Below are 25,117 nucleotides of genomic sequence, written 5' to 3' on the forward strand. Positions count from 1 at the left end.
AACAGCCCGCCGGGGCGGGGCGAGGAAGCGGTGGCCTCACGGGTCGCCGAGGCTGCCGCGCACCTCAACCCCTGCAGCCTCTGCCCGTGTGTCCTTCGGTCCGTCCACCGCCCCGCCATGGCCGCGCGGGCGCCCGCGCCACGGATCCTGCTGCTGCTGCTGCTGCTGCTCCCGCCGCCTCCAGGTGGTGAGCCCGTGGGGGTGGGGTGGAGTTTGTCCCAGGGAAGGGACAGTGTGTTGGGGAGGGTGGTAGCCACCTCCGTGCAGTCTCTGGAGTGAACCCGGGCAGCACCATCCCCGCAGTGGCCCCCACCCCAATAACCCGGAGGCGGTCAGCCAGCCCCCAGGCCTGACCTGACCTGGACCACAGCAGCCTCCTATCTGAACTGACACTGCTCAGACCCTAGGAAGTTGCCACCCTCGTCCTGCCCTCGATGGTGGCAGTAGTGGTGGCGTCTGCTCTTTCAGATGTTCCAAGGGATTGGGTCCCCAGGGGCTCCTTAGCCTAGGGTGGTGGCAGGAGGGAAGCCTGGCCCCTCCATCAGAGGCCTTCCCTTAGGCTCTATTTACTGGCTAGAAGACCCCACCCGCTGCTCCATGGCCCTTGGGTTCCTGGAGACCGCTGAGCCTGGCCTCAGGGGTTGGAGGAAACACTACTGTGTGTGTTAATGGTAGACGGATGATTCACAGACAAGGAGGCCAGGCTGGGGGCCCTTTAGGGGTAGGAATTGGAACAGCCCCTTGCCCAGCCAGAGGAAGCGATGATCCCTCTGGGGTGAGTGGCTTCCTTGAGTAGAAGGGCTTTATTTCCTGGGGGGTGAGATGAATCTGGGAACTTGGGGTGGGAAAGGAGAAGGTGGAGCCCTGGTCCCTGGTCCAGTGAAATCTGGCACAGCTCGTGCAGAGTGTCTGGGGCCCAGAAGAGCATTTGTGTCGTGGGCTCTTGGCCCAAACGGTGTTGGGGTGTGTGTGCAGCCCCAGCTTAGAGGCTGGGCTGTGGCCATAAGGCTGTAAGGAGGTGGTCACCTGAGTTACCCAGTAGCATGGGCCACGTGGACCATACCTATTGTCAGTTGCACAGCTGGCTGGGGTGAGCCTGGTAGCAGCCAGGTCCTCTGCCCTGCAGCTTTGCCCAGAGCAGGGCTCTGCCTGAACCTGTCAAGAACAGAGCACCCCGCCCTGCCCGCCACCCCCCCCCTCCCATTTATAGTTATCTCTTCTCAAGGAGGTCGCTCAGTGCCTCTGTCTTTGGGCCTCGCTCTGTACATGATATACTGACCAGGCTGCACACTGCCCTGGGGCCCTGGCCAGTCTGGGTCTCCAGAGTCCAGGTGCTGTGCCCTGTTTCCAGGTGACATACCCATACTTCAGGGTTTTTTTTTTTTTTTTTAATTTTTATTTATTTATGATAGTCACAGAGAGAGAGAGAGAGGCAGAGACACAGGCAGAGGGAGAAGCAGGCTCCATGCACCGGGAGCCCGACGTGGGATTCGATCCCGGGTCTCCAGGATCGCGCCCTGGGCCAAAGGCAGGCGCTAAACCGCTGCGCCACCCAGGGATCCCCTACTTCAGGGTTTATCATCAGACCTGTCCCCAGGCTACCACAGTCATCTGGACCTTGCTGAAATGGGTGTTCCATTTGGGGTCTGTCCAGGTACCATCTGGGACCACCCCATCCTGCTGGTGGGCTCTAGATCTCTGCTAATCTAGCCTAAGGATACATGACTATAGCATCTTCCTGGAAGTTTGCAAGCCTCATGGTCTTCCAAAGTCCTCGGTAATTTCCCACACTTGTCAGCCAGGTCCTTTCATCATGACCTGGAATATTGAAGTTCTGTCTTTATCCCAGCCTATGGAAAGGTCCTTGGATCCCAGCTCTGGCTGAAAGCCTTGTGATGGTTCTGGAGTTGAGGTGGTGCTGCCGTCCCAGAACCCTGGTCACCAATTGCGTAAACATTTTCTAGGTTATCTGCTACAGTCCCAGCCTAGGGTGAAGTGCTTCACAGACACATATATGGTGGGTATGGCTGTGACCAATGGCCAATGGCGAGTTGGTCTGAAGACAGCCTGCCCCGAGGGTGTGGTCTGTGATCTGTGCCCTGAGAGCCAGGCCCCTGCAGTCCCCTGTCTAGCAGAGGCTGAGGCTGCTGTGGCTGAGTGGAGAGGAGACAGAGTAAGGATTGGGAACTCATTGGCCCAGTGTCTGGGCCTCTGCAGCTGGTTGGGGGTGTTCCAGTTCAGCTCTGTTACTGCTGGGCTTGGGCGGCTTCTGGAGGAAGGGGCCTGGAGGAAGGCCTTCAACGACAGGTAGATTTGAAGACAAGGAATGGAAAATAGGCAAAAAATATGGCCTGAGTGTGGGCAGAGCTGGAAAGTTGGGGTGACCATCAAAGCCCTTGGTGATCTAGACCCTGGACTTGAGCATGAGACAGTGGAGACCAGGGATGGTCCAAGAGCAGGAAGTGATCAGATTCCCACTTAGAAAGGTCAGGCTTCTGTCAGAAGGCAAGTGGCTGGTGGGGGAGAGAGGGAGCCCAGTTAGGTGCCTGTGCTATGGGGTGGGGGAGAGGGCAAGGCTGATGGGGATGTGGCCAGAAGTGGCCAATGACTAGTGTCGCTCAAAGACAGCCCAGACTCTTGTACCTGATGGCTGTGCTGGGCCAGGGCTGTTGACCGGGACGTGGCTGAGATCTGGCGTGAGGCCTGGCCCCATGGCCACAGATTGACCAGTGTGTTTGTCTACTCCAGCTCGCAGTGAGGTGTGTGTGGCTTCCCATGGACACAACCTCTTCCCTGAGTCCTGTCCTGAGTTCTGCTGTGGCAACTGTTACTACCAATACTGCTGCTCTGATGAGCTGAAGAAATTTGTATGGAATGAAGAAGGGTGTGGTGTGCCTGAAGCCAGGTGGGTGCACCTGAGTCTGCCCCCAGCAGAAGTGTGCATGAAGGAGAAATAGCCTTGCCCCTCTGGCCTCTGAGCTGCTTCAAGATGGTAGAGCACTGGACTAGGGGTGGGGGTGAGGTTGGGGAGCTCCTGTTCTGGGCTGAATTCCCCAGAACTTGCTCAGTTAGTTCCTTGTCCCTCTCTCCCCAACCTTCAAGGGCTGCAGCTCACCTGGCACACTCAGTCTTCTGCTGAGCGGGTTTCTCAGGGGTGGTGGCCTCAGCTGGCGCTGTGGCTCATGCCTGGCTATGTACCTGTATCTGTGCACACCTTGGTGTGAGTGTACCCTGTAGTGTATGCATGTACCTGGCAGGGGGATTGTATGTGATTTATGTAGGTATCATCCTGGGGCCCCTGGAATGCACATTACACTGCCTGTGTCCTTTTGGTGTGGCCAGTGGATTTGCATTCCATCTGGATTTAGACCGTTTCATGGGCTGGAAATAAGATCTCCCTTTGCCAAATCTGTGTTTCTTTTGTGTTTAGTCATAGGTATAGAGAGGCTTGAGGTGGTTCAACTATTCAGCTCATGGCAGGTGATCATCACTGGTCTGGGCAAGATCAGCTCATACCATTTTACATATTCAATCTCACATGAGCCTTCCATTTCCCTCTCACTCCATAAGCAACCAGCCTGTATGTCCTTTTGTTTGTGTGATTGATTGCCTGATTTTTTTTTTTTAAGATTCTTTTTTTTTTTTTTTTTTAAAGATTTTATTTATTTATTCATGATAGTCACAGAGAGAGAGAGAGAGAGAGAGAGAGAGAGAGAGAGGCAGAGCGAGAAGCAGGCTCCATGCACCGGGAGCCCGACGTGGGATTCGATCCCGGGTCTCCAGGATCACGCCCTGGGCCAAAGGCAGGCGCCAAACCGCTGCGCCACCCAGGGATCCCTTTTTTTTAAGATTCTATTTATTTATTCATGAGAGACACAGAGAGAGAGAGAGAGAGCGAGAGAGGCAGAGACACAGGCAGAGGGAGAAGCAGGCTCCATACAGGGAGCCTGATGTGGGACTCGATTTCTGAGACTCCAGGATCACGCCCCGGGCCAAAGGCAGGCGCCAAACCACTGAGCCACCCAGAGATCCCTGATTGACTGATTTTTTAAGTTAAAGTTTTGTTTTTTAAAGACTTTATTTATTCATGAGAGACATAGAGAGAGGCAGAGACATAGGCAGAGGGAGAAGCAGGCTCCATGCAGGGGGCCCGATGTGGGACTCAATCCCGGATCCTGGAATCACGCCCTGAGCCGGAAGGCAGACACTCAACAACTGAGCCACCCAGGTATCCCTACCTAAGGATTCCTGATGGATCCTATTCTACCCTTTTACTTCCAACCTTTTGGTGTCCTTTAAAAAACAAAATTCCATTCCAGTAATTTTTTAAATAAAGGAACATTTCATTTACATTTAATGTAATTATTGGTGTTCTGAAACTATATTTATCATCTTATTTTTGTGCTTTTCATTGTTCTCTCCTATTCTGTATTTCTTTCTTTTTCACTTACCATATTGTTTTGGTTTGGTTTTATTCCATTTTTTCCCCTTCTACTCTTTACTTCTTTCATACTCTGTATGCCTTTATTCCTCTTTCTTGCCTCATTGCATGGGCTAAGACCTCCATTGCAATGTTGAATGGACGTGGTGAGAGCATATTTCCCTGTTTAGATAAAACATACAGTATTAGGTATGATGCTAGTTGTAGCTTTTTTATTGGTGCCATTTATCAGATTAAAGAAGTTTCCTTCTATTTCTAGTTTGCTTGTACTTTTAGTCATAAAAGAATTTTGAATTTTGTCAAATAGTTTCTCTGCATCTGTATTTTTTTCCCTAGGTAATTAATCTTTTTTGATGGTACTATAAGTAGTATAGTTTAAGATTCTCATTATTTATTGATACAGAGAAAGGTAATACATTTTTATAAATTGACCTTGTATCCAGAGACTTTACTAAATTTACTTGTTAATTTGAGTGATTTTAGTTGAAACTTCTTTAGAATTTTCTACCAAGTCACATCATATGTAATTAATGTTTTATTTCTTCCATTCCTATTCTTATACTTTTAATTACTTTTTCTTGCTTTATTGCACTGGCTAAGATCTCAAGTACAGTGTTGATCGAAAGTGATAATAGGTAGCATTCTTGTTTCAGAGAGAAGGCTTTCATCATTTCATGATTAAAAATAATTATTTGTTGTAGTTTTTTTTAAGACAACTTTTATTAGACTAAGGAAGGTTTCTGCTATTCTTACAGCGATACTAAGAACTCTTTTTTTACAAATCTTTGATGCATTTTAAAGATTTATTTATTTATTTATTTGAGAGAGAGAGAGTGTGCGTGAGGGGAGGAAGGGCAGAGAGAGAGGGAGAGAAAGAATCTCAAACAGACTCCCTATTGAGTATGGAACCCAACTTGGGGCTTCATCTCATGACCTCAAGCTCATGATCTGAGCCAAAATCAAGAGTCAAGCATTTAACTGAGCCACCCACATGTCCCTCTTTGGTATCTTTTAAAAGAAACATATTTCTGGGACTCCTGGCTGGCTCAATCAGAGAGCATGAGACTCTTGATCTCAGGCCCCACACTGGGAATAGAGATTACCTAAAAAAATAAAACTTTAAATAACACATATTTCTTTTGGGTAAATATCTAGGAGTAAAATTGCTGAGTCATTGGGTGCATGTGTTCAGCTCTGGCAGATACTTATAGTTTTCTAACACTGTTGTACCATTTATACTCTTACCAACCATGTGTGAGAAGTCCAGTTTGCTGTGCATCCTCTCAAAACTTGGTGTTATAAACCATTTTTTAAAAAATTGAGGTATAGGGGCATCTGGGTAGCTCAGTCAGTTGGTGTCCAAATCTTGGTTTTGGCTCAGGTTGAGCCCTGCATCTGGCTCTGCATCTGGCTCTGCACTGAGCTGAGCATGGAGCTTGCCTGGGATTCTCTCCTCTCCTTCTGCCCTTCCCCCTTGCTCATGCTCTCTTTCAAAAATAATAAATAAATAAATAAAATAAAATAAAATAAAATAAAATAAAATAAAATAAATTTTTAAAAATTAAAGAAAAAAATTGAGGTATTACATACAGTAAAATGCACAAGTCTTAATTTTTCAGTTTGATGAGTTTTAGTAAATGTATACTTCTCACATATAATACCTCAGTCAAGATTTAGAATTATTTCTATTTCCTAGAAGGTTTGAATTTTAATAATTTTGGTGAATGTGTAGTAATATCTCATTGCGAAGTTTTCTTTTAAGATTTAAGTCCTTTGAAATTTATTGAGATTCATTTTATGTCCCAGCATATACCATACCTTGGTAAGTGTTTCACATGAACTTGAAAAATGGTATATTCTGCAGTTGTTGGGTGTAGTCCTTTTATAAGTGTCAGTTAGGTCAAGTTGGTTGATAATAGTGTTTGGATCCTTTCCGTCCTTATTGGTTTTGTCTGCTTGTTTTGTCGATTACTAAGAGACCACAGATATATTTATTCTTCTTTTAGTTCTATCAATATTTGCTTCATGAATTCTGATGTTTTGTTATTAGGTACATACATACTTAGGATTGGTTTGACTTTTTTTTTTTTTTTTTTGGTTTGACTTTCTGGTGAATTATTCATTTTATCATGTATAATATGCCTCTTTATCTCTTGTAATACTATTGTAAACCTCAAAGATAGTAAGTTGTTTGTTTTTGACAGCGAATGTTTATTTGCATTTATCCATATATTTATCCTCTCTGCTGCTGCTTATTGCTTCCTGCATCTTTAAGCCTCAACTGAGATCGTGTTCCTTCTACCTCTCATGCAGGTATGCTGGTGTCAAATTTTCTCTGTTTTTGTTTCTCTGAAAATGTCTTTATTTCACCTTCCTTCCTAAAGGATAGTTTTCCTGGTTATAGATCTCTAGGTTGGCAGCTATTAACTTCTTTTAGCCCTTAAGGCTTTTATTACATTGTCTTTTTAATTTTTTTTTTTTAAGTAATCTCTATACCCAATGTGGGGCTTGAATCTATGACCTTGAGAGGCTTTTCTGAAGGAGCCAGCCAGGTGCTCCATTCCATTGTCTTCTGATGTCATTTTTATTGAGAAACCAAATGACAGTTTAGTCATTGCTCCTTTGCAAGCAACACGTTTTCTCTGACTACTTTTTATAAACTTTTAATTTTTTAAAAAGATTTTATTTATTTATTTATTTATTTATTTATTTATTTATTTATTTATTTGAGAGAGAGCGCATGCATGTGCCAGATGACCGGCAGAGGGAAAGAGAGAATCCCAAGCAGACTCCCCCTGATCAGGGAGCCTGATGCAGGGCTCCATCTCACCTACCCTGAGATCATGACCTGAGTTGAAACCAAGAGTCAGACACTCAACTGACTGAGCTCCCAGGTGTGCCTCTGACTACTTTTAAGATTTTTCTTTGTATTTGTTTTTTAGCAGTTTTGCTGTGATGTGCCTCACTGTGGCTTTGTGCTGTGCTTGGGGTTCTCAGTACTTCTTGAATTACTGGCCTGTTTTTCTTCAGTTTTGAAAAACTGGCAGCCGTTATCTCTTTAAACATTGCTTCTGCTCCATTCTCTCACTCTTTTCCTTTTAGGACTCTACAGATATGTAAGACCACTTGTAAACCTCTTGTATTTCATATTTTGCCCACCACCTTCTGTCTTTACATTTACTATCTTTTTGTGTCTCTGAGCTTCAGTCTACATGTAGACCTATCCTCCATTTGATTAATTCTGTCTTCAACTGTGACTAATAAATTATGAATTTGTAGTATTGTTTTTTAGTTCTAGAATTTTTGTGTCTTCTTTTATATTTCATGTTCTCCTGGACTGCTTGGTTTTTTCTTTTGTCTCCTTGAACTATGTATGTGGTGGCGTTTGATGTCAGTAGCTTCAATATTTGAAGCCCTGGGGGTATTTCTGTTGTCAATTGTCTCTGTTTTGTATTCATGTTGTCTAGTGTCCTAGTGTTCCTGAAAATTTTTGATGGTGTGCTTGATGCTACATTTACAGAATTGATTATAGAAATTTAGAGTCTAGGACTTCTTCCAGGGAGGATTTAAATGATTTATATTGCTTTTGTCAGGGACACAGCATTCTTTTTTTTTTTTTAAAGATTCTTTCTTTATTTTTTTTTTTTAAAGATTTTATTTATTTATTTATGAGAGACACAGAATGAGAGAGAGAGAGGCAGAGACACAGGCAGAGGGAGAAGCAGGCTCCATGCAGGGAGCCTGATGTGGGACTCGATCCCGGATCTCCAGGATCAGGCCCTGGGCTGAAGGCGGCACTAAACCGCTAAGCCACCGGGGCTGCCCCAAGATTCTTTATTTTATTTATTGATGAGAGACACAGATTGGCAGAGACATAGGCAAAGGAAGATCCAGGCTCCATGTGGGCAGTCTGATGCGAGACTCAATCCCAGGACCCCAGGATTACAACCTGAGCCAAAGGCTGACGCTCAACCACTGAGCCACCCAGGCACCCTGGGACACAGCACTCTTAAAACCATCTTGGCCTAACTGGAGAGACTAAGAGGATTAGAAGCTGAGATCTCTATACTCACCTTCCTCCCTTCTTCTTGGGGTGCAGCTTTTGAGGCCTCATCCCAAGTGAGTGGGAATCATCAGGGCTTTCCCACCTGGTGGGCTCTGGTTCTAATATCTATCACCTGAGACTTTTGGAAGTGCTACTCAGCCCTTCAGCTGCTCCTCTGAAGTTGGCTAATGCTTCCAGGAGAACAGAGCCTCAGGTGCCAGGCTTACTTCCATGGATCTTTATTTCCAGCCTCCAATACACCAGCTTGGTATCTTTTGCTCTGTTATTGCTCACCTAAGCCCATGCATTGATTTTTCAAAAAAGTTTTATCTCTATACCCAATGTGGGGTTCAAACCCATGACTCTGAGATCAAGAGTCACATGCTTTTCCAACTGACCAGCCCCTGTATACTGTTTGTTTTTTTTTTTAAAGATTTTATTTATTTATCCATTATAGACAGAGAGAGAGAGAGAGAGAGAGGCAGAGACACAGACAGAGGGAGAAGCAGACTCCATGCAGGGAGCCCGATGCGGGACTTGATCCCGGGACTCCAGGATTGCACCCTGGGCCAAAGGCAGGCACTAAACTGCTGAGCCACCCAGAGATCCCTGTACACTGGTTTTTAAAAAATATTTTCTCTTCAGCTTCACTTTTTTTTTTTTTTAATTAAAAAATTTTTGGGGGGGTGCCTGGGTGGCTCAGCAGTTTGTGCCAGCCTTTGGCCCAGAGCATGATCCTAGAGTCCCAGGATCGAGTCCCACATCAAGCTCCCTGCATGGAGCTTGCTTCTCCCTCTGCCTATGTCTCTGCCTCTCTCTGTGTCTCTCATGAATAAATAAAGAAAATCTTAAAAAAAAAAAAAAATAAATAAATAAATAATTTTTTTTTTTCTTCAGCTTCACTTTTCCTTCAAATTTAGAATATAGGTGCTCCGGGATGCCTGGGTGGCTCAGCGGTTGAGCAGCTGCCTTTAGCTCAGGGTGTGATTGATCCTAGGAACTGGGATCGAGTCCCACATCAGGCTCCCTGCGAGGAGCCTGCTTCTGTCTCTGCCTCTCTCTCTCTCTCTCTCTCTCTCTGTCTCTCGTGAACAAATAAATAAAACCTTAAAAAAAAATAGAATGTAGGTGTTCCTAATGCTTTTTAATTTTATTTTGTTTTACACTTAATTTTAGAAATTTTCCAAAATTATAAAAGCAGAGAGAATAATATAACTCTATATATCCATCACCTGCTTCCATAGTTACCAAAACTCTGATGCTTTTTTTTTTCTTAAGATTTTATTTATTCGAGAGAGAGAGAGAGAGAGAGAGAGAGAGAGGCAGAGACACAGGCATAGGGAGAAGCAGGCTCCATACAGGGAGCCTGACGTCGGACTCGATCCTGGGTCTCCAGGATCATGCCCTGGGCTGAAGGTGGTGCTAAACCGCTGAGCCACCTGGGCTGCCCTGATGCTCTTATTCTATACATGCCCCCCTCACTTTTTTTCAGATTATTTTAAAACAAAATAAAAATTGAAACACCATAAAAATTTCTCCCAGGGTGTCTGGGTGGCTCAATGGGTTGAGCATCCAACTCTGGATTTTGGCTCAGGTCATGATCTCAGGGTTCTGGGATCAAGCCCCAAGTTGGGCTGTGTGCTCATTGGGGAGTCTGCCTGAGATTCTTTCTCTGCTTTTGCCCCTCCCCCTGCTCTCTCTAAAATAAATCTTTTAAAAATTTTCTTCTTAAATGTTTTTCATTTGTACAGTTTTCATCTGCACAAATGAGTCCTTTGTAAAGAAATATAACCACTAATTCAGTAACATATTTGGCACAATGAACAGTAAATCATTAATAATTTTCAGTGCCAGTCTGTCTTTAGTTGCCTCCACTTGTTCCTTTTCATGGGTGGTTTGTTCAAATCGGAATCCAAATAAGGGGAGTACCTAGGTGCTCAGTTGGTTAGGTGTCTGCTTTTAGCTCAGGTCAGGATTTCAGGGTCCTGGGAACAAACATTGCATTGGGTTCTCTGCTCAGCAGGGAATCTGCTTCTCCCTCTCCCTCTATGCCCAGTCTTGTTCTCTCTCCCTCTCTCTAATAAATAAATAAATAAATAAACTTTAAAAAGAATATAAGTAATTATTTTTTAAATCAAAGTATAGTTGACAAACAAGATTCTATTAGTTTCAGATATACATCATAGTGATTCACTATTTTTATATTGCAAAATGATCCCAGAATAAGTATAGTCACCATTTGTCACCATACAAAGTTACTACAATATTATTGAGTATATTCCCTGTGCTGTACATTACATCCCTGTGGCGTGTGTATTTTATGACTAGAAGTTTGTGCCTCTTAACCCCCTTCACCCACCCCACCCCCCAACTTATCCTCCCTCTGGTAATCACCAGTTTGTTTCCTGTATCTATGAGTCTCTTTCTGTTTTGTTTTGCTGTTTCTTAGATTCCACATATAAGTGAAATCATACGGTATTTGCCTTTCTCTGTCTTATTTTGGTTAACATAATACCCTTTAGTTCTATCCATGTTGCTCTATCCAGTGTGTGTTTATGTGTGTATGTCTGTGTGTCTGTGTATCTCACATCTTCATTATCCACTAATCTACCAATCAACACTTGCGGTGCTTCTATGTCCTATTATAAATAATTCTGCAGTGAACCTAAGGGTGCACATATCTTTTCAAATTGGTGTTTTCATTTTCTTTTTTTTTTAAATTGTAGCTCCCTTGTGAAAGTTCTTTTTTTTTTTAAGACTTTATTTATTTATTCATGAGAGACACAGAGAGAGAGAGGCAGAGACACAGGCAGAGGGAGAAGCAGGCTCCACACAGGGAGCCCAATGCAGGACTCCATCCTGGGACTCCAGGATCACGAGCAGAAGGTGGCACTAAACCGCTGAGCCACCAAGGCTGCCTGTGTTTTCATTTTCTTCAGGTAAATATCCAGAAGTGGAATTGCTTATTTATGGATTATATGTTTATGCCTATTTTATTATTATTATTTTTTAAAGATTTTATTTATTCATGACAGACTCACAGAGAGAGAGAGAGAGAGAGAGAGAGGCAGAGATACAGGCAGAGGGAGAAAAGCAGGCTCCATGCAGGGAGCCTGACATGGGACTCGATTCTGGGACTCCAGGATCACACACGGGTTGAAGGCGAAGGCGGTGCTAAACCGCTGGGCCACCGGGGCTGCCCTGTTTACGCCTATTTTCAACTTTTTTTTTTTTTTTTTAAGATTTATTTATTTATTCAGAGAGAGAGAGAGAGAGAGAGAGAGGCAGAGACACAGGCAGAGGGAGAAGCAGGCTCCATGCAGGGAGCCCGACGTGGGACTCGATCCCGGGTCTCCAGGATCACACCCCAGGCTGCAGGCGGCGCTAAACCGCTGCGCCACAGGGGTGCCCGGCCTATTTTTAACTTGTTGGGGAAACTCCATACTGTTTTTCAGAGTGGCTGCACCAGTTTGCATTCCTACTAACCATACACGATTGTTCCCTTTTCTCCACATTTTCCCTAGTACTTGTTATATTTTGTCTTTTTGATACTGTCCAATGAAGTTATTACTTTTATTTTTTGAAGATTTATTTATTTTTAAGATATTTTATTTATTTATTTGAGAGAGAGAGAGAGCTCAAGCAGGAGCAGTGGCAGAGAGAGAGGGAGAAGCAAGCACCTCACTGAGCAGGGAGCCTGATGTGGGACTCGATCCCAGGATCCTGGGATCATGACCTGAGCGAAAGGCAGATACTTAACCAACTGAGCCATCCAGGCATCCTTTATTTATCTATTTTAGAGTGAGAGAGAGGGAAGGCAGTGGGGAGGGGCAGAGAGAAAGGGAGAGAGAGTCTCAAGCAAACTGCAGCAAGTGCAGAGCCTACATGGGGCTTGATCCCATGACCCTGAGATCATGAACTGAGCTGAAACCAAGAGTCAGATGCTCAACCAACTGTGCCACGCAGACACCCTTAAAGTTACTACTTTTAAAATCTGTTGTACCTGTAGTTATTTCCCCCTTTTATTTATTTGTTTATTTATATGTTTTTAAGATTTTTTTTATTTATTCATGAGAGACACACAGAGAGAGGCAGAGACACAGGCAGAGGGAGAAGCAGCCTCCCTGCCGGGATCAGGCCCTAGGCTAAAGGCGGGTGCTAAACCACAGAGCCACCCAGGCGTCACTCCCCCTTTTTATTATGCTTTTTTTCCCTTTGTGTGACTTTTCTCTTTGATGAGTCTTGCCAGAGGTCTATCAACTTTGGGTTTTTAAATCTTTTGTATTACTTTTTGTGGCTGTTGCTCTATTTTATTTTTGTGTTTCCCTTTATTAATCTCTTCCTTAATGAGGGGCTTTGCTCTATTACTTTTCCCCCACTTTCTTCAGTTTAATATCTTACTTTTTAAATTTTTTAAAAAATATTTTATTTTTATTTATTCATGAGCGAGAGAGGGGCAGAGGGAGAAGCAGGCTTGCTGTGCAGAGCCTGATGCAGGACTCGATTCTAGGACCCCGGGATCCCGACCTGAGCCTAAGGTAGATAGATGCTCAACCACTGAGCTACCCAGGCGTCCCTAACATCTTACTTTTATTATTTATTTATTTTTTTAAAGGTTTATTTATGTATTTATTTATTATAGACATAGAGAGTGAGAGTCAGAGACACAGGAGGAGGGAGAAGTAGGTTCCATACCAGGAGCCCGACGTGGGACTCGATTCCGGGTCTCCAGGATCCCGCCCTGGGCCAAAGGCAGGCGCTAAACCGCTGAGCTATCCAGGGATCCCACATCTTACTTTTATTTTTATTTATTTTTATTTTTAAAGATTTTATTTATTTATTCATAGACACACAGAGAGAGGCAGAGACACAGGCAGAGGGAGAGGGAGAAGCAGGCTCCATGCAGAGAGCCCGATGTGGGACTCAATCCCAGGTCTCCAGGATCACACCCCAGGCTGCAGGCGGCACCAAACCGCTGCGCCACCAGGGCTGCCCCCACATCTTACTTTTAAAGATAAATACATTTTGGGGGCACCTGGGTGACTTGGTTGAGTGGCTTTTTTTTTAAGATTTTATTTATGTATTTGAGAGAGAGAGAGCAAACATGAACGGGGGTGGTAAGTTAGGGAGAGGCAGAGGTAGGCTCACACGAGAAGAGAGCCTTTTGAAGGGCTTGATCCCAGGACCCTGGGATCATGACCTGAACAGAAGGCAGATTCTTAAACTGACTGAGCCACGCAGGTGCCCTGAGTGTTTGACTCTTGATTTCAGTTCAGGTAATGGTCTCGGGGTTGTGAGATCAAATGTGGTGTCAGGCTCTGTGCTCAGTGGAGAGCCTACTAAAGATTCTTTCCCTCTCCCTTTCCCTTTGCCCCTCCTCCCACCTTGGAATCTCTGTCTCTCCGAAATAAGTAAATCAATCCTAAAAAAAAAAGAAAGATAATAGGGGCAGCTGGGTGGCTCAGTGGTGAACGGCTGCCTTTGGCTCAGGGCGTGATCCCTGGATAGAGTCCTGCATCACACTCCTCACAGGGAGCCTGCTTCTCCCTCTGCTTGTGTCTCTGCCTCTCTCTCTCTGTGTCTCTCATGAATAAATAAATAAAAATCTAAAAAAAAAAAAAAATAAATTTCCCTCTAAGAACTCTGTTAGCTATGTTTCATGAATTTTAACCTATCATATTTTTCTTATCCAGTTTTATTTATTATTTATTTATTTATTTATTTTCAGTTTTATTTATTTCTTAATTTCTTTTTTCCCACCCTGCACAATTTTATTTATTATTTTCTTCTAAATATTAATTTAAATTCTAGTTAGTTAATATACAATATAATTAATATTGGTTTTAGGAGTAGAACTGAATGATCCATCACTTACAAACAGCACCCAGTGCTCATCAGCCCTCTTTAATGACCATTCCCCAACTAGCCCATCCCCTGCCCACCTCCCTCCATTAACCCTCAGTTTATTTCCTATAGTTAAGAGCCTCTTATGAAGGATGCCTGATTGGCTCAGCAGTTGAGCATCTGCCTTCAGCTCAGGACGTAATCGTGGGGTCCCGGTATTGAGTCCTGCATCAGGCTTCCTGCATGGAGCCTGTTTCTCCCTCTGCCTCTCTCTCTCTCTCTCTCTCTCTCATTCTGTGTCTCATAAATAAATAAAATCTTTTTCGTTTTAAGTCTCTTATGGTGTGCCTCCTTCTCTCTCTTTTTTCCCCCTAAATTCCACATGAGTGAAATCATACGGTATTTGTCTTTCTCTGATTGACTTATTTCAACCAGCATAATACACTCTAGCTCTATCCATATCATTGCAAATCACAAATATCATTCTTTTTTTTTAAGATTTTATTTATTTATTCATGAGAGACACAGAGAGAGAGAGGCAGAGACACAAGCAGAGGGAGAAACAGGCTCCATTGAAGGAGCCCGACGTGGGACTCGATCCCAGGTCTCCAGGATCATGCCCTGGGCTGAAGGTGGCGCTAAACCGCTGAGCCACCCGGGCTGCCCTATATTACATATTTCTTAATTTGCTTTATAATTTCTTATTAATGTACAATTTTGTTGCTGCTTTTCTTTTTTGGTACCATGTTAGTTTCTCAAGGTGTGAGTTATGTTTAGCATTTCTGTTTGAACTTTGTGACATGGTAGTCTTCCTTTCTGACTTCTAACTTCATCGCATTGTGGTGGGAGAAGATGACTTTGTATGATACCAGTCTTTCCAAATCTGTTGAACCTTGTTTTGTGACCTTACACGTAGTCTGTACTAGAGAATGTTCCGTGTACACTCGAGAGGAATGTGTGAGATCCTGGTGTGTGTGATAGTCCTCCTCAGGGGCCATCAGGGCTACTCTGTGGCCTGTAGAGGATTGGCTTTTGTGCATTTTGTGTGTGTGCTAAGGTAGTGTTTGTTCCTGATGTGCTAGGTGGGGCTTGGGTATATTAATCGTGAGGTTTCGTCTTTCAGTGTGTCCATTGATATGGAGTCGCTGGAGCAGCTGGGCTCGGCGCTGAGGTTCTATTCCAGCTTGGACAGTGATCCCATGTCAGGGTAAGTAAAACTTGCAGGCTGGGTACATCTTCCTGGTCGAGGTGACAGGGGCCTCAGTGGGCTAGAGTGAGGGCTGTGGGGACCAGGTGGCCACAGAGTCATTGTAGTAGGGCTGCAGAGAAGTTGATCACCAGGTCCTTGATCCTTTTATATATATATATATATTTTATTCATGATAGACAGAGAGAGAGAGAGAGGCAGAGACACAGGCAGAGGGAGAAGCAGGCTCCATGCCGGGAGCCCGACGCGAGACTCGATCCCGGGACTCCAGGATCACGCGCTGGGCCAAAGGCAGGCGCTAAACTGCTGAGCCACCCCAGGAATCCCCCTCCCTTGATCCTTATATTGGAAAGTTGAGTCATCATCATTGTACTAGGGATGGGGGGACTGTGGCTGACAGTTGAAAGGCCAAGGGTAGAGGGTCTAGGGATGCCTGAGTGGCTTAGCAGTTGAGCCTCTGCCTTTGGCTTAGCGTGTGATCCCGGGATCTGGAATCGAGTTCCGAATCAGGCTCCTTGTGGGGAGCCTGTTTCTCTCTCTGCCTGTGTCTCTGTCTCTCTTTGTCTCTTATGAATAAATAAATAAAATCTTAAAAAAAAAAAAGGGTAGAGGGTCCATATTGACCTAGGTGAGACAGGTGCCCAATATGGATTGGGCACAGGTGACTGATGGGGAGAGAGTGACAGTGATGGGGGTGATGGTGTTGATAGTGACAGGGCAATGATGACAGTGATGTGGCAGTGGTGATGGTGACAGGGTGATGGTGGTGACAGTGATGGGTGTTAGTGACAGTGATGGGAAATAGTGGTGACAGGCATGGGGTGACAGTGGTGATGGTGATGGGTGATGGTGGCAGTGATGTCAGGGTGACAGTAGTGACAGTAATGGGAGAATGGTTGTGATGGTGATGAGTTAAGGTGGTGATGGTGGCAGGGTGAGGGTGATGGTGATGGGGTGACAGTGGTGATGGTGATGACATGATGGTGATGCAGGTGCTCAGTGATAGAGTAGTGATGGTGTGGTAAAGATGCTGGGACAACTGATATGCCCAGTCTCTGTCAGGGCTTGTGCGTCATGGTTGCTGTGTCAGGGCCAGGCAACAACCCAATCTCCCAAACCTCAGTTCCCTTGGCCAAGTTCCTGCTCTGTCTTGTTGCCACCATGACGAGGTGTTATGATGCACACTTCGTATGGGTGGAGTAAGTGTTGGGAGGCCAGAGGGAGGCTGGACACAATTCAGCAGTTGCCTTCTAGGGAGTGGGGGTGATGGTGGGGGTGGTCTCTGCTCTGTTGACCTCCCAGAGGTCCAGCCCTGGAGAGGATGTGGGACCAGGAGCCGGTTAGGGTGAAGGGCTCAGGGTGGGTGGTAGGGGTGTGTTGAGGACTGAACCTGAGCATTAGGAACATTTGAGAATGGCCTGGGGAGGTGCCCAGAGGGAGGGTTCAGAGCCGTGGGGAGAAAGGGGAGGACGCTTGGGCTGTGGGGTGCTGAGAAATGTGGATGCTACCGCACAGAGGCCGTGGTACCCTTGGCAGGAGGTGCCGTTTAGTGGAGCGGATTGAAGAGTGAGTAGGCAGTGTGTAGGGTGAAGCGAGTGCAGACAGCTTCAGAGAGCGATCTGGTGGAGGACTAGGACAGGAGGAGGAGAAGTCGGGTTGGAGAAGGGCTTCTTCAATGCTGGTGGAGACTTGAGCTGAGAAAGGGGAGGGAGGGGACATTGCAGAGCGAGGTCCCGAGGGACACGGGAGGAGTGGTGGCAGCAGAGAGGTGACTGGGGTGAGCCTGGAGCACCTGTCGCTCCCCGAGGTGTGCACAGGGCCCTGGGTCTGGTGTGTGAGTTGGCAGCTGCGTGCCCCCGCCCCTGCGTGTCCTGGGCGTGGCGGGCGTGGCTACTCCCTGTCCCCTGGCTCTGCCCTTCGTGCCCCCGCCCTGCCTGCTGCCGGCTGGCCTGCCCTCTCCCTGCCTCACCTCTCCTCTGCTCTCCGACCAGAGACCTTGTGTCTCGCACAGCACCTGCCTTATGAAGGTTTAGGGCATGGGAAGCAGGTGGAAGGGCAGGGTCCCTAATGACACTTCTGTGAATGCCCTCTAGTGGGCATCTGGGTGCTGCCCCCTTGGCCAAGGGCACTGTTTATCCACTGAAGTGTGGCTTCTAGGTGGTTTCCAGCTCCTGCTCCCCAGCCCGTGGCTGGGAGCTCCAGGAAAGCTTCAGTGGGGGGAAAAAAACCCACGTCTCCCTGTGTCAGTGACTCCTTGGGTTCCCCAAGAATGAGGCATCAAGGCAGAGTACAGGGACCCAGATGAGGCCACCTCTGCTTGTCACAGCCTGGATGGGTGGTGTCTTCCCTTGACGTGGTCACTGTGCTCCCCATGATGTGGCGTGGGGTTGGTCTAGGTCTTCTGCTGCCTGCTCCCCAACTTTGGCAGGTGAGCCCCATCCTGCTCTGTTGAGCAGTCAGTGTCTGTGTCCATTCTTGGCTTGTATGCTCCCTAGAGCTTCCTTAGTCCCCTGTCATGATTCTTTTGGATCCTCATTTCATTGTCCTTTCCTAGTTCCTTGCTATTCACAGGATGGTCGGGCAGGATTGGCATGTTTTTAAGCACCTGATTTGTAGGATGCATGGTCACAGGTCCAGGCTGGTAATTGCTGACCCTGACTGCTAGGACAGTGTGGAGGGAAAGGCATGCAGGTCCCTTAGGTGAGGTGAGGCCCTGGTGCACCTGTCCCGGCCCTCCCAGCATCCTTTCTGTGGCTCTCACACCCGCTGTATCATGGCCAGTCCGCTGTATTGCCAGTATCACGGTGAAATTGCTCTTGTCCCTGTTCCACAGATGGTCTTTCCCTGGCCCAAACATTGGGAGTCTTCGGCCTTCTGGGACCACCCGTTCAGCCCTGAGCACACCCTGCCTGGGCTGATTCTGCATTTTTGAACTTGGCCTTTGGACTCTGATCCAACCTTGGGAACCCCATTCCCTCCTCTCAGGGGCGTGGTTCCACTAGAACTATGACCATTGGCACTAAAGGCCCCTGCCACACTCTGCAACCACCCCTCAAATATTACCCTTCCTCAGAGGACGATGCCTGGCTATCCCACTAGGTGTTACCCATGGGTCTTGAGTGAATTTTTCATTCATCAGATACCTATTTAACACTTACTGTATGCTGGATGCTGAAGATACAGTGATGGCCCAAAGCAGGTATGTCTGTGCCTCTGTGAATCCATAGGCTGGAGACAAGGTGCATGTCAATCAAATGCTTACACAGAGTGTCCATTTATAAACTGAGGTAGACAGGAATTTAATTCTGTAAGAGCATTTATCAAGGAGCCTGAACTTATCTGGATGGTCAGGGAAGATGTCCCCAAGGAAGTGATATTTTGAACTGAGTTCTGAAGGGTGAGGGTAAGAGGAAGAGAAGGGCAGACCAGGCAGGAGGAGCTACATACGCAAAGACTCTGAGGTCAGATACAGCATGGTGCTTTGAAAAGCTGAAAGGAAGGTGATGTGGCTAGAGCACAGAGAACGAGGTAAGGTGGGAGTTCCAGATCACACAAGTTTTTTTTTTTTTTTTTTAAGATTTTATTTATTTATTCATGAAAGACTCAGAGAGAGGCAGAGTCATAGGCAGAGGGAGAAGCAGACTGCCTGCAGGGAGCCTGATGTGGGACTCGATTCCAAGACCCCAGGATCACGACCTAAGCCAAAGGCAGGTGTTCAACCACTAAACCACCCAGGTGCCCCCAGATCACACAGGTTTTATTTTATTTAGACTTTATTAACTCAAGATTAAAATCTATCTTATTGTAAGTATTACTATATGGTGAGACATATCTTAGATTTTTTTTTTTGGTCTTTTATTGCCAACTATAATACATAGATACACACAGTTTATTTATTTTAGACTTTTTTTTTTTAATTTTCAAGTAATCTCTACACCCAGTGGGACTTGAACTCACAACCCCTAGATCAAGAGTCACATGCTTTACCGACTGAGCCAGCCAGGTGCCCCAGATACACACAGTTTAACAAGTAAATTATAAATCAAATTCCTGCATGATCCCATGTGAAGGAGCCATGGTAGGCTTTTGAGCAGGGGTGATATGATCAGACTTGGCAGGTTGGCCAAGGGCACTTGAGAAGACATCTGCATCATCCTGGTGAGGCAGGCTAGTGGCTTGAAGCATGTGCAGGTAGGAGAGGGGGGCTGAGGGGACTCATCATTCTGGGGGCCCCAGGGGCTGCTGGTGGCAACTGAAGTTGCCCATCAAGGAAGACAACTGGAACAGGGCTGGTGGGTTGAGCAAGAGTGTGGCTTGTGCACTCAGGGCACCTGTGATGCCAGGGCAACGTCCGGGCAGGGGGGTGGACAGCCATGGTGAGAGGCCAGGTGAGGGCAGGTGAGGCTGGGGAGGCAGCTCCGGGAGGACCGCCTGACCACCCCAGGCTTCAGTCCCTGCTCCTGGCCGCCCTGGGTGCAGCTGGGCCTGCTGTGTCTTTAAGGGCTCTGTATTGCTCTTCCTCCCACTGACGTCAGGGCTAGGGGAGGACCAAGATTTGCTTTCTGTTTCCTGGAAAGGGGAGGAGATTGAGACTGAGTGGCCCATGATGGAAAGAGGGGAAGTCCAGGGGTGCTGGAGCCCTGGGAGTGAAGGCGGAGGCTAACATGGGGTGAGCTTGGGCGCCATACTGTGTGTGGTATGTGTGGGAGTGTGTGTTCCGCTCCATTCCTTGGGGCAGGAGAGGGTTTAGGAGGAACTTGTGAGTCAGGGCCAGGTGAGGGGCCGCACATTCTGTTTTGTGAATGTGGTTGTGTATTTTGGAGTCCCTGCCGTGAAAGGTCTGTTCTTAGCCAGTCCCCTCCCCGGGCTGTGTGGGGCCCTGCGGAGGTGGTGCTGTCCCCTGGACTGTGGGGGAAGCCCCTGCACCCAGGGTGGACGGGGCCACAGCCCTTCCGGGGCCTTCGGGAGAGGCACACGCCCTATAGCTCACCAAGCTCTGTCCATGTTTTGTCTTTTATTTTATTTTATTTTTTTAAGGAGGCTCCATGCCCAGTGTGGGTGGAGCTTGAACTCACGACCCAGAGATCAAGCACATTCTACCAACTGAGCCAGCCAGGTGCCCCTCCTTGCATGTTTTAATGTACTAGGTGCAGTCACCAAGCATGTGCCTTTTCTTAGAATAGAGCTGGGTCTCTGGTAACAGAGGAGGAGAGCAAGGGACTCTGTCTGCCCTTGAAAGTCAGTTTTGGCGAACTTCCTGGCCAGGGTCTGTTCTTTCTTTCTCTCTCTCTCTCTCTCTCTCTCTCTCTTTTTTTTTTTTTTTTTAAGATTTTATTTATTCACGAGAGACAGAGAGATTGGCAGAGACACAGGCAGAGGGAGAAGCAGGCTCCATGCAGGGAGCCCGATGTGAGACTTGATCCTGGGACTCCAGGATCACGACCTGAGTCCAAGGCAGACACTCAACTGCTGAGCCACCCAGGCGTCCCAAGGGTCTGTTCTTTCTCCAAGCCCCTCCACTCTGCTGTGGTCCTTGCTGAGGGCGGGCATCAGATGGGCAGACCTCTTCTTCCAGAAGGAGCACCAGCTCCAGCACCCTTGTATCATCTACATGGCTCTTTGTTGACCCACTGGCCATACTAGTCAGAGCGCGGGAGCCCAGGGATGTACGTGAACCCCTGGCACAGTGCTTGGCACCCAGCAGGCTCACGGTCACTGCCAGGGAGCCAAGGGGTCAGCAGCCCCTCTCTGGGGCTAGTGCTGAGGCTGTGTTCCCTGCGTGCCTCTCCCCACTGTTCTGGCCACACTGGCCTCTGCTCTCCTGCAGTTTCTCCCCACCTTTGTCCCTTGTGCTTCCAGAGTCATTTTACCTCAACATCTGTCTCGTACACTGAACTGTGGGCTCCCAGAAGCCATGAGCTGGTCTGTCTTGCCCCTAGGGACTGAGGACCATCTGCTGAGTGGGGGGAAGTGGACAAGATGTGTGTCTGGTGGGGAGGCACTAGAACTCCCTGCCATGCTTCTAGCCGGGGGGAAAAGAGGGGCAGGCCCTGGCTGAGGTGCTTTAGCCAGGCTCACAGAACAACCCCATTATACGCTGAGGACACAGTCTGACAGAGGTCCAAGCTGCACAGCCTTGAAGTCGCTCTGTGCTGCCCAGAGTCTCCTTTGGCAGGAGGGGTGCCCCTGCGAATGGTGGGGTGTTCGTCCTGGGCAGGAGCGAGAGGTCATGACTGGCTCTTTGCAGGTTTGGAACAACTGTAGCCATTGGCCTGACCATCTTTGTGCTCGCTGTGGTCACCCTCATCGTCTGCTTCACGTGTTCCTGCTGCTGTCTCTACAAGATGTGCCGCCGGCCACCACGTCGTAAGTATGCCCACCCCCTCCCTGCCCCACTGTGACCCCAGGTGCAAGGGGAGCCGACCAGGACCCTGGCTTGGCTGAGTGGGAGTGAGGGGCGGTCTTGACTGGGATTCTCTTTGCAGCGGTGGTAACCACCACCACGGCCACCACCGTGGTACACACCCCTTACCCTCAGCCTCCAAGTGTGCCACCCGGCTACCCTGGACCGACGTACCAGGGCTACCACCCCATGCCCCCGCAGCCAGGGATGCCGGCAGCACCCTACCCGACACAGTACCCACCACCCTACCCTGCCCAGCCAATGGGCCCCCCGGCTTACCACGAAACATTGGCCGGTAAGTACCACTGCCAACTGCCTGACCCTGCCTGACCCCCCAGGTCTAATACCACTGTCCCCTCACATTGCAGCCCTCCATGTTCATAACCAGTGTCCTCTCTGTTTTCAGGAGGTGCCGCCATGCCCTACCCTGCCAGCCAGCCTCCTTACAACCCGGCCTACATGGACCCCCCGAAGGCAGCCCCCTGAGCATGTCTCTGTGCCTCTGGCTGCCACTCGATTGTGTGCGTGTGTGTGTGCATGTGTGTGTGTGTGTGTGCGTGAGAGAGAGAGAGAGAGAGAGAAAATGGGTATGTGTATGTGGGTACAGTCTTTTCTCCCTGTGCCTGGTGTTTGTCCTGTCTGTACACGAGACTTCTTATGCCAGCATGGTTGGGAGACATCCTTGCTGGAGTTGCTGGGACCCTACTTTGTTCTCTTCCTCACTTGAAATTGTGCTCGTTTGAAATCTCAAAATTTAAAGACTGGGGTGGGAGTTCTTTTTCATATCACCCCAGGGAGATCAAGCAGGTGGGGCTCCTTATGCTAGGGTAGTATGGCCTTTTGTGGGCAACATGCACACATGTTCCAGTTTTCGTGGAGGCTAGCCACTGCTCAAGGCCATGGTCTGTCCCCAGGGTGGGGTACTTTTCAAAGAACCAGAGCCATCATGGCACGGGGGTGAGGCTTGGGGACATGGCTAGGTTGGGTTTTAATCCTTTCGGCGACATCCCATAGTCCCCAGAGCCTGTGCCATGCCCAGCAGAGGACAGGCAGCCTCCTGAAACCAACTCACCCAAACGCTGTCTGCCTGCACTGTTCCTGGCACCACCTGGAGGGCCACGGTCACCCACAGTTCTGGCTGCCCATGACCTGCATCATGGTCTGCGGGGTAGCCTCTGTCCACTTGCATACTCAGGTGTCCTCCCTGCAGTGTTTCTGTTTTCCTTCTAGCCAACCATTTTGCCTGTTTTCCTGTTCAAAATGTATGTGATAGTTTTTGTGAAGCTGAAACCCCTGGGTCCTGGAGGGAAATTGGCCCACAGTGGAGAGGGACCGTCTGACCTCTGATAGTCCCTGCTTCTCCTGACACTAGCTTCACAGAATAGCCAGCTCCTGTACCCCAGCCCAGAGTCCTGTCCTGTACCCCAGGACAAGGTGGGCCAAGGGGCTGTCTGGACCAAAGGTGGAAGGGGCCCTAGGTGGCTGCTCTGGCCCAGGCATGAGTACCTCGGTGTTCCCTGTCCCTCTCTTAGTATCTCACCAGCTCTGTCTTAGCTTTGTACCTGTTGACGTGTTTCTGAGAGTCTAGGGTCTGCACCTTTGTATATAATAAATGCAAACATTTGGGGCCACTGCCTCCTTTCTTCAGAGCCTTGGCTTCTGAGACTGGGCATTAATTAGGCCAGGTATCATCCTCATCCGACTCTTGGATTTCCATGTTTTCCCATCTTTCCTGGGCTCAGACATCTGACCATCCTGCTGGGGAGGGTGAAGGACAAAGACTGCCATTCTCTATGGCCCCCTCCCCAGGCCCCTGAGTGTGGGCAGAGGTGCAGAAGGCTCTAAGGCTGCCAAGGAGGGTAGAGGTGAGTGGCCACTCAATGCTGTGTGTGTGTGTAGGGGGTCTTTATTAGTTAGACTTTCCTTCTTGGACTATTGCCCAGGTGTGGCCAGGGAGAGCCCATACAGTGTGGCTATTGCCAAGGTGAGGAAGGCCAGCAGGCCCAGTGGGGCCAGCAATCCCTCCCTGGGTGAGGCTTCAGGGCCCTCCATGGGAGGAAGGGTCTTAGGCTTCCTGCCCCTGCCAATGTTAGGACTAGTGTCCCTGGCTCTAGCCAGGGGTATAGTGGCTGTGGTGGCAGATGGTGTTGGGTTGGTTCCAGCAGAGGCTGTGACCCCATACATGGGCTTGACAGTGCTGAAAGGCCTGGCATTAGCATCAACCCACTGTAGCAGGGCCTGTGGCCTCCACTGACAGATGCTGAGCAGGGCTAGGACGTCACCCTCGGCCATGTGGGAGTCTGGTGGGGCCTGCCCATACAAGCGTGTGTAGATGCTACCGAGGCTGTAGCTCTTCCTTGGGCCATGCTCCGAGGGGCTGGCAGCTTGCTCCAGCGCCTTCAAGGCAGCAATGCTATCCACACAGAAGGCACCATCCAGAATGCTGGCAAGGCCTAGGACAGCCAGCTCTGCCTGGAGCAAGGGGAAGTCGTATCGGTCACCGTTGTGTGCCACAAGGCACCAGGGCTGTGGCTGGCGCCGTAGGAAGGCTTGGAGCAGGTTGGCCAGGTCGGCATCGAAGCGTTGACGCCCATGTGCTGCCAGTACAGCTGTGCTCAGGCCTGTGATCTTACTGGCTTCTGGGCTGCAGGCCTTTCCTGGAGCCACGCACAGAGAGAGCTTGTCTACCACCCGGGGTGGCGGGGGCACTGTGGGACGTTGCCCCTGAGGGGTGGGGGAGCTCTCCAGGGCACATCTGTGGACAGCCAGCAAGCACAGCTCCGTGACCTTGGGCTGAGAGGAAGGCAGGCCAGTGGCCTCCAGGTCCAAGAAGATGAGGGTCTGCACGGGACCCTGGGCTGGGGCCTGCGAGCCCATGATCGGTGCCTGCCGCTGAGCCTAGGGAGGAGCATGGGGTGGGAAGTGGATGTATGAGTGCTCCAGTGGAAAGAGCTAAGGCGGGTGGGGGGTGGGGCAGGGCCGGAAGGAGCACATCTCTGGCCTTCTCTGCAAATGCAGGCACTGTGGGTGAGCTCCAGGACCCATTTACAAGGCAGGAAGCCAGAGAGGGTGGGGTGGCTTCCTTAGGGGGGGAGCATACTCCGCTATCTGGGGGAGGCTTGGCTCCTAGCCTAGCACCCACCTAGTCTGGGCCTGGGTGGGGGGTGGGGCCTTCCC

The 25,117-nt window shown here is 48.5% G+C and overlaps 2 protein-coding genes across 4 annotated transcripts in view; one reads left to right on the plus strand and one right to left on the minus strand.

Moving 5' to 3' along the window:
- On the plus strand, positions 1 to 23,567 carry SHISA5 (shisa family member 5). Of its 2 annotated transcripts, none has more exons than XM_077858957.1 (6): positions 1 to 187; positions 2,749 to 2,905; positions 15,454 to 15,537; positions 21,785 to 21,903; positions 22,023 to 22,235; positions 22,347 to 23,567. In XM_077858957.1, the coding sequence occupies exons 1-6, from the start codon at positions 118 to 120 to the stop codon at positions 22,424 to 22,426; spliced, it is 723 nt and encodes a 240-aa protein (XP_077715083.1). In that variant the 5' UTR covers positions 1 to 117; the 3' UTR covers positions 22,427 to 23,567. The 2 variants fall into 2 exon arrangements, with proteins under 2 accessions (XP_077715083.1, XP_077715084.1); XM_077858958.1 differs by having other exon boundaries at positions 2 to 184.
- The window catches only part of TREX1 (three prime repair exonuclease 1), a 4,987-nt gene continuing 715 nt past the window's right edge, over positions 20,846 to 25,117 (minus strand). For both annotated transcript variants that reach the window (XM_077858956.1, XM_077858955.1), the window contains one exon: positions 20,846 to 24,838. In XM_077858956.1, the coding sequence (XP_077715082.1) occupies positions 23,873 to 24,838 (966 nt within the window). In that variant the 3' untranslated portion in view covers positions 20,846 to 23,872. The remainder of the gene's footprint in view (positions 24,839 to 25,117) is intronic.

The sequence above is a fragment of the Canis aureus genome, chromosome 19 (genome assembly GCF_053574225.1).
Source record: "Canis aureus isolate CA01 chromosome 19, VMU_Caureus_v.1.0, whole genome shotgun sequence".
Taxonomy (NCBI): Eukaryota; Metazoa; Chordata; class Mammalia; order Carnivora; family Canidae; genus Canis; species Canis aureus.

Bases quoted from the DNA above. Each gene is read 5' to 3' on its own strand.
- SHISA5 (XM_077858957.1), top strand. From the start codon at position 118: ATGGCCGCGCGGGCGCCCGCGCCACGGATCCTGCTGCTGCTGCTGCTG. The intron at 21,904-22,022 runs GTAAGTATGCCC...TTCTCTTTGCAG, and splicing joins GTGCCGCCGGCCACCACGTC to CGGTGGTAACCACCACCACG. The intron at 22,236-22,346 runs GTAAGTACCACT...CTCTGTTTTCAG, and splicing joins TTACCACGAAACATTGGCCG to GAGGTGCCGCCATGCCCTAC.